We start from the raw sequence: 15,089 nt of genomic DNA, 5'->3' as shown, positions 1-15,089 counted from the left end.
TCATTCTTCAAAAGGCCTCTGAGAAATGAAAGAAGCGATCTGATTGGTTGCTATGAGTAACTCAGCAACTATTCCTCTGGACAGGTTTTGATACATCTCCCCCAATATGTCACAAGTCACATGGTCTCCTAAAGGGTGTGGCTATGCTGCAGTGGGTGGGCAGATAGCAGGGTGGATGGAATTTATTGATGTAATGCTATCCACCCACACACTGCAGCATAACCACGCCCCCTGAAAACCTTGTGACTTATGACATATTGTTTCTGACTGTAAGGAATGCTGGGAAAGGGCAGAGACAAGAGTAAAATAACAAGACTTATACTTCATCACTTCTGGATGTGGGTCCTGCGCATGAAAACAGATCTAAGGGGCGTACAGAGGTAATAGAAGTAAATTACACAGAATTATCACTTGGCCTTATGGGTTTAAAGGCTAAAGAAAAAAAATACTGGAATACCCCTTTAAAAATATGGGTCATGGCTCGAATTTAATGTAGATTTTTTTCTACATTTTAGTGGTGATTCAGAAAACCCATCCACGTACATCATGGTGTAAATTCGAAACAAATTAGAAAATCTGTCATGAATCGTCGATGTGAGATTTCAGCCTATTGCTTTGTATAGTAATACAAGGAGCAATAAACCTAAAGTATAACATGTATTAAAGTACATTTTACATGAGCTGCTAATGACAGTCATACGTACAGTATATAGTAATAGTAATCCAAGGCAGACAATTCATCTGCACTTCCTACCAGTCATCCTATGAAAGAACACTACAATCAGCATCTCCTTATTCTTAAACGGCTGATAACAGGGAACAATAGCTGTCACCAACTATACAGCAAATAAAGATAACATAGACTTTAGGTACAGTGTTCCTTTAAATGCCATAGACAGTGTAATCTCACCTGCCACGCTGCCATCCTTGGCGTTCTCGGACATGTCGGCGAGGACAGATCTGCCACCTTGCTTACTGGAATCTTTTTTCGAAAGGCTGGAATAATTCCCAGTGTGTTTCTTCGGTGCCGGGGAGCGTAAACTTCTCTCGATTTCAGCTTCCTGTTAGCAGATATAAAAGGGATGTTTGCTGAAAGTTATCAGGAGGAAACACATGCAGTTTTTCCTAAGGGTGTCTACAGCAAAAGTGACGTTTCAGATTATAACACTCCAATGTTCTCTAACCTGGACAGTGAATAGATGGAAATTATACTGTACCCTGCAAGTTGTAGAAGAAGAGATGCTGATACGTAAGAGCAGTGTTTTCCAAACAGTGTAAGGCTGGGTTCACACTACGTTTTGTCCCATACGGGAGCGCATACGGCAGGAGGGAGCTAAACGCTCGCGCTCCCGTATGTGACCGTATGCGCTCCCGTATGTCATTCATTTCAATGAGCCGACCGGAGTGAAACGTTCGGTCCGGTCGGCTCATTTTTGCGCCGTATGCGCTTTTACAACCGGACCTAAAACTGTGGTCAACCACGGTTTTAGGTCCGGTTGTAAAAGCGCATACGGCGCAAAAATGAGCCGACCGGACCGAACGTTTCACTCCGGTCGGCTCATTGAAATGAATGACATACGGGAGCGCATACGGTGACATACGGGAGCGCGAGCTTTTAGCTCCCCCCTGCCGTATGCGCTCCCGTATGGGACAAAACGTAGTGTGAACCCAGCCTAAGGGAGATTTATCAAGGGATTTAGAGGTTTTATTTTTTTTTGCTTACAAAAGTTGCACAAAAAGTCGCACGTGCGCCTAAGCAATTTTTTGTGCAACATTTGTGGGCACGCATTAAAGGGGTACTCCGGTGAAAACCTTTTTTCTTTTAATCAACTGGTGGCAGAAAGTTAAACATATTTGTAAATTACTTCTTAATCCTTCCAGTACTTATTAGCTGCTGAATGCTACAGAGGAAATTCCTTTCTTTTTGTAACACTGATGACATCACGAGCACAGTGCTCTCTGCTGACATCTCTGTCCATTTTAGCAACCATGCATAGCAGATATATGCTAAGGGCAGCATGGTGGCTCAATGGTTAGCACTGCCTTGCAGTGCTGGGGACTTGGGTTCAAATCCCACTAAGGACAACAATAAATAAAGCGTTCTTATTATTATAATAACGTCAGCAGAGAGAACTGTGCTCGTGATGTCATCAGAGAGCGTTCCAAAAAGAAAATAATTTCCTCTGTAGTATTCAGCAGCTAATAAGTACAGGAAGGATTAAGTTTTTTTAATAGAAGTAATTTACAAATATGTTTAACTTTCTGCCACCAGTTGATTTAAAAGAAAAAATGTTTTCACCGGAGTACCCCTTTAAGTACCAATCAGCCCTACCTAAGCAATTTTCAGTTTTCACTTTGCAGTGGTTGGGAATATATCAAGTGCGAAAGTCGCACGTAGGCAAAAAAAAAAAAAAAAGGTCACAAAAACCTCCTTAAAAAGTCACAAGTGTAAGCTAGGTCAGACCTGGCTTACAAAACTTGCTTTAGATAGCATTTTAAAAAATGCTAAAAATTAAAAATACTAAAACCCCTGAGGAAGTCATCTTTGGGAGCGACGAAACGCGTGGGTTCATTTGTGGCCCCGTCCTCCTGCTGACCCTTTTACATCTGGTCCAGATCTTTGGAACGCTTGTTCTATGTACATAACATATGCAAGTATTACAGGTTATGTCAGTGTCACCTATAGCTACTTTTTGTTGTCTATATACTACTGATTATATTGCTGCATAGCCTTTGTACCTATGATGTATAATAGCTTTATCTGTATGGAGTGATGATTTATTCAATTCAGTAGGACGGGTGCCTGTTTCTAGGAGAGGGGGTTCATGGCCCCTCCCTAGATGAGTACTTGGGCTCACATCTTCAGCCAATTATTTTAAATGGTTTTATCATCTCTTTTCTTCCCCATTTTTGTATAATTAAATACTTGGTGTATATGTAATTAATAAAATTGTTATACTTATTCAACATTTGTGTGTTGTGTGCTGATACATATTCAGAGTTTTCCCTTTTTTCTTTCATTGCCCTGTACGTTGTTTTATACACTGATCAGCACCCACAATAGATATTTATATTTGGATTGAACCCCCAATCTCTTGTTTATATCTAGCATTTTTTTTAAAAAGTCGCACATAAAGTTTTTATTGTGCGACATTTTGTGCAGCTCCACTCCTCGGTCACCCTCCCGCATCTACCATCCGCCCGCTAACTGTTGCTACTACAACTTCCAGCATGTCCTCACTGTAAGGGCATCCTGAGAGTGGTAGTCTTCCAACAGCTGTTGCTAAACTACAACTGCCATCATGGGAGCTGTAGTTTAGGAACAGTGAGACTACAGCTGGTGCTTAACCGGAGGCTTGCTGTTGTTAAATTACAACTCCCATCATTCCCACACAGCCAAAGGCTGTCTGGAAATGATGGGGGGGTGGGGTGTAGTTTGGGGCTCCTTGTTTGGAAACCCTGCTTTATGGGTGTTCTCCCCAGGGGTGAGCGCCATAAATGTACTTACCATTTTTCTTTTCATTTCAGAACCGTGTATGCAGAGGACTACTTCTGATTTGGTGGAGTATGACGATGACCCACGTCTTTTTTGTTTACCATTAACAAAATGGTTAACAAGGGCTTGTGGGGGAGTGTTTTTTGGAATAAAACTTTTCTGTCACGCCCCCTCCCATAGGCTTGCATTGAGGGGGTGGAGCGTGACATCACACGGGGGCGGGGCCGTGATGTCACAATGCTCCTGCCTCCGTGATCGCCAGTAATCAGACCCGGAGCGAACATGCTCCGGGGACTGATTATAACAGGGTGCTGCGGGCAAGATCCAGTGGCGGGAACCCCGCTATCAGGCATCTTATGCCCTATCCTTTGGATAGGGGATAAGATGTCTTAGCACCAGAGTACCCCTTTAAAGTGGTCTGATCCCCTCCAAACAGGCATTCACAAGATCCCAATAATATGCTATACATTTTTCTGATAAAAAAAAAAAAATGTCTTTAGCGCTCTTCCCAAAGACCTTTTCCTTGGATAGCTTTCTTGAATAGGTGTAGTATGTGTCTACCGTAGTCTACATTGATGTGACAACCATCTGAGCACTATAGTAGCCCAGAAAGCACAGTATAGGAACCAGGATAATATTCCCCCCTGTCTTACATAAGACTCCTGATATTAAATTAAGAACCTGATGAATTAATAATAACTCTGTGGATGACGCTGAGTCAGTCAGGGTTGTGTTTTGTTGGCCAACATTAGGGGAAGGAAATAACTACTTCTATTCTAGGCAGATTCATTTTAATGTGCTAACAAGTTTCCATAAGAATCTGCCAGGAGCCCCGTGGAGGCTGGTACAGTCATTTGTATATGTTATTATTCATGTGTATCTGATGAGAATAGAACAAGGTAGAACATGAGTGAAGTCAGGGCAATGAAGACAGCAGTGTAAAATATCAACTATTAATTTGCATTCTACGTTAAAAATGTTTCCACGCTTTTTATATATTCACTAGCTGAATACTCTGCATTCCCAGACCTCCCACCTAAATCTTTTGGGAAAGAAACGCAGTCTTTTAAATTATTATTTTTTATTTTTTTGCCTTTGCACTTAGACTATAGATTCACGTTTTGTTGGGTAATCAACTAATCAATAAATAACAAATCAATAATTAAAACTATGCCACATCAGAAAATACAAAGAGACTATCTCTCTGGTAAAGCAGCCATATTGGAGCATTTCAGGAGCTTGGGAAAGCTGAGTGGCACACATACAATGTGCCGCCCAGCTTTCCTGGTCTTTTGAAGCCCCAGCAGTGATAGTCCTCCCTGCACTCCTAACTGAAGCCGCGCTGCCTGCTGAACCAACCACTGGTTATGACAGATTACCACTGCAGCTAGTGATTGGCAGAGTAGGCATTTCCTGTGTGTCAAGAAAGTGGAGATCAGTGGGGACCTGCAAACATTGGTGGGCAGTAAGGAGGGATGGGTAAGGTAACTGACCCTTTTATAAGCCTAAATGCCTATAAAATATTTTTCCTGACCCCTTAAAGTGGTACTCCACTCCGCAGCATCCGGAACATTAAAAGGTACTCCGGTGGAAAACTTTTTTTTTTTTTTTTTTAAATCAACTGGTGCCAGAAAGTTAAACAGATTTTTAAATGACTTCTATTAAAAAATCTTAATCCTTCCAGTACTTATTAGCGGCTGTATACTACAGCTGAAATTATTTTATTTTAGATTTCTTTTCTGGCACGACCACAGTGCTCTCTGCTGACACCTCTGTTCATGTCAGGAACTGTCCAGAGCAGGAGAAAATCCCTATAGCAAACATATGCTGCTCTGGACAGTTCCTAAAATAGACAAAGGTGTCAGCAGAGAGCACTGTGGTCAGACAGAAAAGAAATCCAAAAAGAAAAGAACTTCCCCTGTAGTATACAGCCACTAATAAGGAAGGATTAAGATTTTTTTTTTTAATAGAAGTAATTTACAAATCTGTTTAACTTTCTGGCACCAGTTGATTAACCTCTTAAGGACGCAGGGCGTATCCATACGCCCGTGGGAATTCCGGCCTCCACCGCTAGCCGGTTGGGGACCGGAGCCGGATGCCTGCTGAAATCGTTCAGCAGGCATCGGGGCATATCGCCCAGGGGGGTCATTATGCCCCCCCATGTCGGCGATCGCCGCAGATCGCTGGACAATTCAGTCCAGCGATCTGCGGCGATTCCGGGTCAATCGGGTCTCCAGTGACCCGGTGACCCGGAATTACTGGCTGTTCGGGGCCGTCAGAGACGGCCCCGAACAGCCAGAGCCTGCAGGAGTGAGGTGGCACTGGTGCCACCTCACGATCGCCCTGATTCGTTGGCCGGCCGACCAATCAGGGCGCCTGCTGCGGGTGTCAGTCCCGCACCCGCTCCGCCCCTCTTCCGGAGGGCGTGAGCGGGTGCGGGAAGACGACCCCGGGTGCTGGGGACCCCGATCCCCGGCGTCCATGTTGGGATCGGGGCCCCAGGAGCGACGGCGGCGGCGAGGGACAGCCTGCGATGGAGCAGCAGCAGGAGGTGAGTTACAGCCTCCTGCTGTTGCTTAGCAACAGCTCCCAGCATGCAAAAAGGGCATGCTGGGAGCTGTAGTTATGCAACAGCAGAAGGCAGACCACCACAACACCCAGCATTCCCTTATGGGCATGCTGGGACTTATGGTTTTGCAACAGCTGGAGGCACATTTTTTCTATGGAAAAGTGTACCTTCAGCTGTTGTATAACTACAACTCCCAGCTTGCACAAACAGCTAAAGTGCATGCTGGGAGTTGTAGTGGTGCATCTGCTGGTTGCATAACTACAACTCCCAGCATGCCCGTTGGCTGTCGGTGACTGCTGAGAGTTGTAGTTTTGCAACAGCTGAAGGCACACTGGTTGTGAAACAGAGTTTTTTCTTTTACCTAACTCAGTGTTTCACGACCGGTGTGCCTCCAGCTGTTGCAAACTACAACTCCCAGCAGTCACCTTACACCATGCACCGTACATGCTGGGAGTTGTAGTTTTGCAACAGCTGGAGGCACACTGGTTTTGAAACACTGAGTAAGGTCACAAACTCCGTGATACATAACCAGTGTGCCTACAGCTGTTGCAAAACTAAAACTCTCAGCATGTACAGTCTGTCAGCGCATGCTGGGAGTTGTAGTTTTGCAACAGCTGGATGTCCCCCCCAATGTGAACGTACAGGGTACACTCACATGGGCGGAGGCTTACAGTAAGTATCGGGCTGCAAGTTTGAGCTGCAGCAAATTTTCTGCAACAGCTCAAACTGCCAGCGAGAAACTACTGTGAAGCCCCGCCCGTGCGACTGTACCCTAAAAACACTACACTACACTAACACAAAAAATAAAATAAAAAGTAAAAAACACTACGTATGCACATACCCCTACACAGCCCCCCTCCCCTCCCCAATAAAAATGAAAACGTCTGATACGCCACGGTTTCCAAAACGGAGCCTCCAGCTGTTGCAAAACAACAACTCCCAGTATTGTCGGACAGCCGTTGACTGTCCAGGCATGCTGGGAGTTTTGCAACAGCTGGAGGCACCCTGTTTGGGAATCACTGGCGTAGAATACCCCTATGTCCACCCCTATGCAATCCCTAATCTAGGCCTCAAATGCGCATGGCGCTCTCACTTTGGAGCCCTGTCGTATTTCAAGGCAACAGTTAGGGTCACATATGGGGTATCGCCGTACTCGGGAGAAATTGGGCTTCAAATTTTGGGGGGTATTTTCTGCTTTTACCCTTTTTAAAAATGTAAAGTTTTTGGGAAAAGAAGCATTTTAGGTAAAAAAATTTAAATTTTTTTTACATATGCAATAGTCGTGAAACGCCTATGGGGTATTAAGGTTCACTTAACCCCTTGTTACATTCCCCGAGGGCTCTAGTTTCCAAAATGGTATGCCATGTGGTTTTTTTTTGCGGTCCTGGCACCATAGGGGCTTCCTAAATGCGGCATGCCCCCAGAGCAAAATTTGCTTTCAAAAAGCCAAATGTGACTCCTTCTCTTCTGAGACCTGTAGTGCGCCAACAAAGCACTTTTCACCCCCATATGGGGTGTTTTCTGAATCGGGAGAAATTGGGCTTCAAATTTTGGGGGGTATTTTCTGCTTTAACCCTTTGTATAAATGTAAATTTTTGGGGAAACCAAGCATTTTAGGTAAATTTTTTTATTTTTTTTACATATGCAAAAGTCGTGAATCACCTGTGGGGTATTAAGGTTCACTTTACCCCTTGTTACGTTCCCCGAGGGGTCTAGTTTCCAAAATGGTATGCCATGTGGGGTTTTTTGCTGTTCTGGCACCATAGGGGCTTCCTAAAGGTGACATGCCCCCCAAAAACCATTTGACGCTCCTTCCCTTCTGAGCCCTCTACTGCGCCCATCGAACACTTTACATAGACATATGAGGTATGTGCTTACTCGAGAGAAATTGGGTTTCAAATGCAAGTAAAAATTTTCTCCTTTTTACCCCTTGCAAAAATTCAAAAATTGGGTCTACAAGAATATGCGAGTGTAAAAAATGAAGATTGTGAATTTTCTCCTTCACTTTGCTGCTATTCCTGTGAAACCCGTAAAGGGTTAAAACGCTGACTGAATGTCATTTTGAATACTTTCGGGGGTGCAATTTTTATAATGGGGTCATTTATGGGGTATTTCTAATATGAAGACCCTTCAAATCCACTTCAAACCTGAACTTGTCCCTGAAAAAAAGCGAGTTTCAAAATTTTGTGGAAAATTAGAAAATTGCTGCTGAACTTTGAAGCCCTCTGGTGTCTTCCAAAAGTAAAAACTCATCAATTTTATGATGCAAACATAAAGTAGACATATTGTATATGTGAATAAAAAAAAAATATTTGGAATATCCATTTTCCTTACAAGCAGAGAGCTACAAAGTTAGAAAAATGCTAAATTTTCAAATTTTTCATCAAATTTTGGGATTTTTCACCAAGAAAGGATGCAAGTTACCACAAAATTTTACCACTGTGTTAAAGTAGAATATGTCACGAAAAAACAATCTCGGAATCAGAATGATAACTAAAAGCATTCCAGAGTTATTAATGTTTAAAGTGACAGTGGTCAGATTTGCAAAAAATGGCCGAGTCCTTAAGGTGAAAAAGGGCTCAGTCCTTAAGGGGTTAAAAAAAAAAAAGTTTTCGGGTGGAGTGGCCCTTTAAGTTCCGAATGCTGAGTTCCATGGTCGCCCCACCCCCTTGTGACTTGATGCCCTGCCCTCTCATATGACGGCTGTCATACCCCCTTCCCATAGACTTGCATCAAGGGGGCAGGGTGTGATGTCATGGGCGGGGCATGGCGAGGGGCTGGGGCGACCACGGAAGGCCGCACCCAGCATTTGAAACTTAATGTTCTGGACGCTGGGGAGAGGAGTACCCCTTTAAAGGATTTTTTTCTTTTCAGAAAGTTGTAATTCCCACACAGTCTTTCCTTAGAAAAGGCTATGAATATTATATTTATGGAGGTCTCACTTCTGGGACACTTCCAGTTATCATAACAAAAAGGCGGTAGAACCATTGATAACAACAATAGTACATCTGCTGATGCAGGGAAACAGGGATGATGGGAGGAACTTTAAAGGGGTACTCCAGTGGAAAACTTTTTTTTCTTAATTTAATCAACTGGTGCCAGATAGTTAAACAGATTTGTAAATTACTTCTATTAAAAAATCTTATTAGCGGTTAAATACTACAGAGGAATTTTTTTTTTTTTTGGAACGCAGTGCTCTGTGCTGCCATCATGACCACAGTGCTCTCTGCTGACATCTCTGTCCATTTTAAGAACTGTCCAGAGCAGCATATGGTTTCTATGGGGATTTTCTCCTACTCTGGACAGTTCTTAAAATGGACACAGGTGTCAGCAGAGAGCACTGTGGTCATGATGTCAGCCGAGAGCACTGTGTTCCAAAATGAAAAGAATTTCCTCTGTAGTATTCAGCAGCTGATAAGTACTGGAAGGATTAAGATTTTTTTAATAGAAGTATTTTACAAATCTGTTTAACTTTCTGGCAGCAGTTGATTTAAAAAAAAAAGTTTTCCAACGGAGTAATCTTTTAACTAAGGTTTATTAGTATTTCAGAAGTTTTTCCATTCCCTGCAGGTTCTTGTCTTTTGTACCTATGAATGCAGCCCTGGAATGCCCCCTTAAAAAACACTTGTTGCAACTGGAGCTCTAAGAGATTAGGATAAACTCATAGGGATATGGAGAGAAAAAGATAAGAAGCGCAACAAAAACAGAAAATATTGATTAGCTACAAGAAAATCAATGTTAAATATTCTGCCCGACACAAATTCAATGTTGCATTAACTAAACATGAGACCAGAAGTTTTCTACCGATAACTTCTTTATCTTCTTTTTGGATAGATGCCTAGTATGTTAAAATTATAATACAAAGAAAATAAACTTCCAGCCGTGCTGGGGAGCTACAGCAGAGATTCCACTGTCTTCTTTTGTACATATGCCTCCCAGACAATTGAAATGCTTCAGTCAATAGTGTTTTCCGCTGTTATATAGATAAAGGTTAATTGTTGTACAGGTGGTAGAATCCATTCAACAGGTGCAAAAAAAAATATATTTTCTCTTTCAATTGTCATTTTAATATTTACAATGTTTGTAGCATATACAGAAGTTGAAACAGTGAAAGTTTCCCACAATAATAAAACAACAATAATGACGGTTGTACATATTTCAGAATAACTGAACTATATAAGGAACAGCAGTATTTATGACCCTTACATAAGATTCCATTCATATCCCATTTTGCTAATACAACCAAGGTATACAGCGCGATATTGGCAAAATTAGTTTTCTGAACTGAGTACCGTGACCCCCCGACCTACGATGGCCCCGACATACGATCATTTCAACATACGATGGCCTCTCAGAGGCCATCGCATGTTGAAGGCAGCAACAACATACGATGCTTTTGTATGTCGGGGCCATCGCATAAACGGCTATCCGGCAGCGCAGACTGCTTCAGCTGCCACCGGATAGCCGTTTACGGTGCCCCGTGTGGTCCGCTGACGATCACTTACCTGTCCTCGGTGATCCGGCGCGTCCTCTTCGGGATCCCCTGCATCGTCGTCGCTCTCCATCGTCGTCATCACGTCGCTGCCCACGTCGTCCCGTCATCCAATAGGAGCGGCGTGCGTAGCGACGTGATGGGGGCGACGGAGAGCGAGGATGGCGGGGAAGCAGAGGCCTTGCCGGAGCGTCGGGGACAGCGATGGAAGGCGACATCCAGGGTAGCGGTGACGAGCAGTGACGGTCCGGAGCAGCGGGGACACGTGAGTATAACCTCCAATACCAGTGGTCTTAAACCTGCGGACCTCCAGATGTTGCAAAACTACAACTCCCAGTATGCCCGGACAGCCAACGGCTGTCCGGGCATGCTGGGTGTTGTAGTTTTGCAACATCTGGAGGTCCGCAGGTTGTAGACCACTGTCCTATACTTTACCTTGCACGGATCCCTCAACATACGATGGTTTCAACAAACGATGGTCCATTTGGAACGGATTACCATCGTATGTTGAGGGACCACTGTATAGTCTATTAGTGACTGTGCTTGACTATGTTTACTTTTTTGTGCAGGACCTGAAAAGTACAGTTGACTATTCTTTTGGGTCCCACACAAAAAAAAGTATACATTCCGGGAAATAGACCAAATGTAGTCATAGAATACATTCAGAAGATGCAGCAGCAGCATGGATGGCATCTCAGAGCAGTCAAAGCTGTAAACCCAGCATAGCAGTGAGAAATAAGACTTAGTAGATCTCTCTGCCACTGTCTTGCTCTGCAGTTGACTCTTCCTCTCCATATATTTTTATTGGCAGCGTGTAACCAAATCCCTCAGTGAGCTGTTCCATCTTCGAATTTTAGCCGTCTTTTAGCATTAGTGATGAATTTCGGAAGGAGAAAAAGTAGCCTGATGAAGTGGAGAAATAGGCATTTTTCTTAGTAGTTCTTTTTAAATATATAACAACGTTTCTTATGTAATTTATTTATACAAAGTTTGTCGATTGTGTGAAGATTATTTAGGTTGTACTATATTTACATAACTCCTGAAAACTGCTTCAAAGCCTATCTTCAGCTATAAGTTTGATCACATCTTCCACCAGAATGATAAAAGTGACAGCGGGAGACGTAGCCTGGAAGCACAGGTGGTCCAGACAAATAGACAGCATGCTCTCTTGGCTGTGTCTCACTGTTACTTTTACAATACTTTTAGGAAAGGCAATAGAGATGAGCGAACTTACAGTAAATTTGATTCGTCACAAACTTCTCGGCTCGGCAGTTGATGACTTATCCTGCATAAATTAGTTCAGCTTTCAGGTGCTCCGGTGGGCTGGAAAAGGTGGATACATTCCTAGGAAAGAGTCTCCTAGGACTGTATCCACCTTTTCCAGCCCACCGGAGCACCGGAAAGCTGAACTAATTTATGCAGGAAAAGTCATCAACTGCCGAGCCGAGAAGTTCGTGACGAATCGAATTTACTGTAAGTTCGCTCATCTCTAGTCACGCCCCCTCAATGCCCCAGTTTTGTTCCGAACGCTGTGTGCGGGATGTGCCGGATGTGACGTTATGGCCACGCCCCATCATGATGTCACGTCTCGCCCCATCAATGCAAGTCTATGGGAGGGGGCATGGCAGCCCGCTCCTAAGGGCAACCCAAAGCCAAAGTGGCACGTCCACATCCATTATCTTGTTATAGTAATAATTAATTTTACCTGTGGTGGGGCTGCAGAGAACAGATATAATTTCTACAGTACATTCCAACAATGATGGATCTTTTCTATGAACCTGAAGAATTTTTTGCCAATTTTCTTAAATACTGCTGGTACACTATCATAATGATAATTTATGACAATGATTATCCAACATCGACTATTTTCCATACGACATTACAATATTTCTTGATTCTCTATGTCGCCAGTGCATTATATATATTGTAAATGTTCATTTTATTTTAGCATATTTTTTTGGTTATTATCTATTTTTTGTATTTTTGAAAGTTTTTATGGTTAGAGGGGTACTCCGCTGCTCAGCATTCGGAACAAACTGTTCCGAACGCTGGAGCCGGCCCCGGGAGCTTGACATCACACCCCGCCCCCTCAATGCAAGTCTATGGGAGGGGGCGTGGCGGCCGCCACGCCCCCTCCCATAGACTTGCATTGAGGGGGCCTGACACCACGAGGGGGCGGGGCTATGACATCACGAGCTCCCAGCGCCGGCTCCAGCGTTCGGAACCATTTGTACCAAACGCTGAGCAGCGGAGTACCCCTTTAATCTTATTAAAACACAAAGGCCTGTGCTTTATCAGTTTTATATATAAACATATCAGAAAACGTTTTACCTTATTAATAAATATGCACATTATTGTACTTTTGATTGCAGTCCATATCCATTTTTTTTTTTACCTTTAGCTCCAATAATAGTTTAGCCTTTCTTTTCTATGAGTTTTTTACTTTCTTTACAATAATAGTTATTTATTAGTGTTGAGCGGCATAGGCCATATTCAAATTCGTGAATATTCGCGAATATATGGGCGAATATTCGTCATATATTCGCTAAATTCGCATATTCGTAATATTCGCGTTTTATTTTCGCATATGTGAAAATTTGCGTATGCGAAAATTAGCATATATAAAATTAGTATAAGCGAAAATTCGCATATGCGAAAATTCCCACGCCAGTCTCACACAGTAGTATTAGAGCCTTCTGTACACCACACAAGCTGGAAGCAGAGAGGGACGATCACTGTGATGTGTACTGTGATAAAAAATAAAAATAAATAAATAAACAAATATTCGTAATTACGAATATATAGTGCTATATTCGCGAATATTTGCGAATATGCGATATTCGCGAATAAAATTTGCATTGCGAATATTCGCGAGCAACACTATTATTTATGTTAAATGTCCTTAAGAAGACACCATGAAGGTGGAAAAATGTTTTGCAGTCGGGATATAGAATATTGTACATTAAGATTATAATTATGAGTTTAGTCATTGAAGGTCCCAGTCCCATCATTTATCTTTCTTTAAACACCACCACGGCCCGAATTACTGCAAACATTTGTTGAGCGGAGTCAAAGCTAAACGTATGCAATCTCCAATCAAGACGTCTCCTGCTGGGCAATAAACAATTCATTGTCTTGTGATGAGCGCCACGCTCACAGCTTCCACAGGCATCTTTAAAGCGAAAAGAGAAGCGGCCATTCATTCTTCAGGTAAGTTCTGAAAGCAAATTATGGTTTATTATACTTCAAAATCAGCACCTCACAGTGAGGAACAACAAGAACGGCAAAGTGCAAGGCTGGTAAGAGAATTAATAAATCAGAGTGCGTTCCCCTTAGATTCCGCTCACAGTTATAGAAGAAGGGCGCATCGCTACTGGTGGTTACTCAAAGAAGCTCCGAGACAGTACATTGGTATAATGGGATGACCAATATCCTAAATTTTTATTTTTTAAATGGGGTTAATGTACTATTGTAACAAAATGTAGACTTTTCGGTGGAGATTTATCAAAACCTGTCCAGAAGAAAAGTTGCCGAGTTGCCCATAACAACCAACCAGATCGCTTCTTTCGTTTTCCAGAGGCCTTTTCAGAAATGAAAGAAGCGATTTGATTGGTTGCTATGGGCAACTCACCAACTTTTCCTCTGGACAGGTTTTGAGAAATCTCCCCCTTCATTCTTACATAGGGAAGAGTTTCTTCACATGAAATGTCAATTGTAAAGAAAGGTACATGGTTTGGTACTTCGTAATGGATGGCCTATCCTCAGAATAGGCCATTCATATCTGATCAGAGCAGTGGGATAAAAACTGGTAATCCCAATCACCTGTTCAGCAGGGCCGCTGAATCGGTATGTACACAGTGAACTGAGCCTTAAAGGAGTACTCTGATGCAGACAACTCCTGCTCCGTCCTGCCTGGGCTGCAAAAAAAATGAAAATAAACCATCTCTCACCTTCCTGGGTTCCCGTGGAGCGCCACTACAGCTGATCAGTCCTCCGGTCCATCTTCTTCATACTTCCGTGTGAACGAAGCGTCACATGGCGCTCAGCCTATTGCCGGGCGCCGCGATGTTCTACCTCGGCCCATAATAGGGTGAGCGCTATGTGACGCTTCGTTCACATGGAAGTATGAAGAAGATGGACCGGAGGACCCATCAGCTGTAGTGGCGCTCCGCGGGAACCCAGGAATGTGAGTGATGGTTTATTTTCATTTTTTTTGCAGTCCGGGCAGGACGGAGCAGGAATACTCTGCACCAGAGTACTCCTTTAAAGGGGACTTATTATTTCTGAATACATTGCTTATATGGCTTAATGTTTATGTCATCTATGGTTTATAAAAAGCAAGAAAAATGCATTGCTTACATATTGTTAAGGTAAGATCAGTTGAACATTTTTCACTATTCTTATATGAAACAGAGGAGCATAAATAAATAGAGTACAGAAGTATGGCCGGACGAAGCACACCAAGTGTGCGAAACTAGAGCTCGGTCGCCACCACTTGTCCCCCCACTCCCCTCTCTTCTGTACCACGCATG

At 43.0% G+C, this 15,089-nt stretch overlaps 1 protein-coding gene across 1 annotated transcript in view; it reads right to left on the bottom strand.

The window, feature by feature from the left end:
• Positions 1–15,089, bottom strand: part of XIRP2 (xin actin binding repeat containing 2) — a 468,169-nt gene that overhangs the window by 284,064 nt on the left and 169,016 nt on the right. Inside the window, exon 4 of the mRNA XM_056534393.1 lies at positions 911–1,061. Coding sequence (XP_056390368.1) covers positions 911–1,061 — 151 coding nt within the window. The remainder of the gene's footprint in view (positions 1–910; positions 1,062–15,089) is intronic.

Source organism: Hyla sarda, chromosome 8 (assembly GCF_029499605.1).
Source record: "Hyla sarda isolate aHylSar1 chromosome 8, aHylSar1.hap1, whole genome shotgun sequence".
Taxonomy (NCBI): domain Eukaryota; kingdom Metazoa; phylum Chordata; class Amphibia; order Anura; family Hylidae; genus Hyla; species Hyla sarda.
This window is presented reverse-complemented; position numbering and strand designations above follow the sequence as displayed.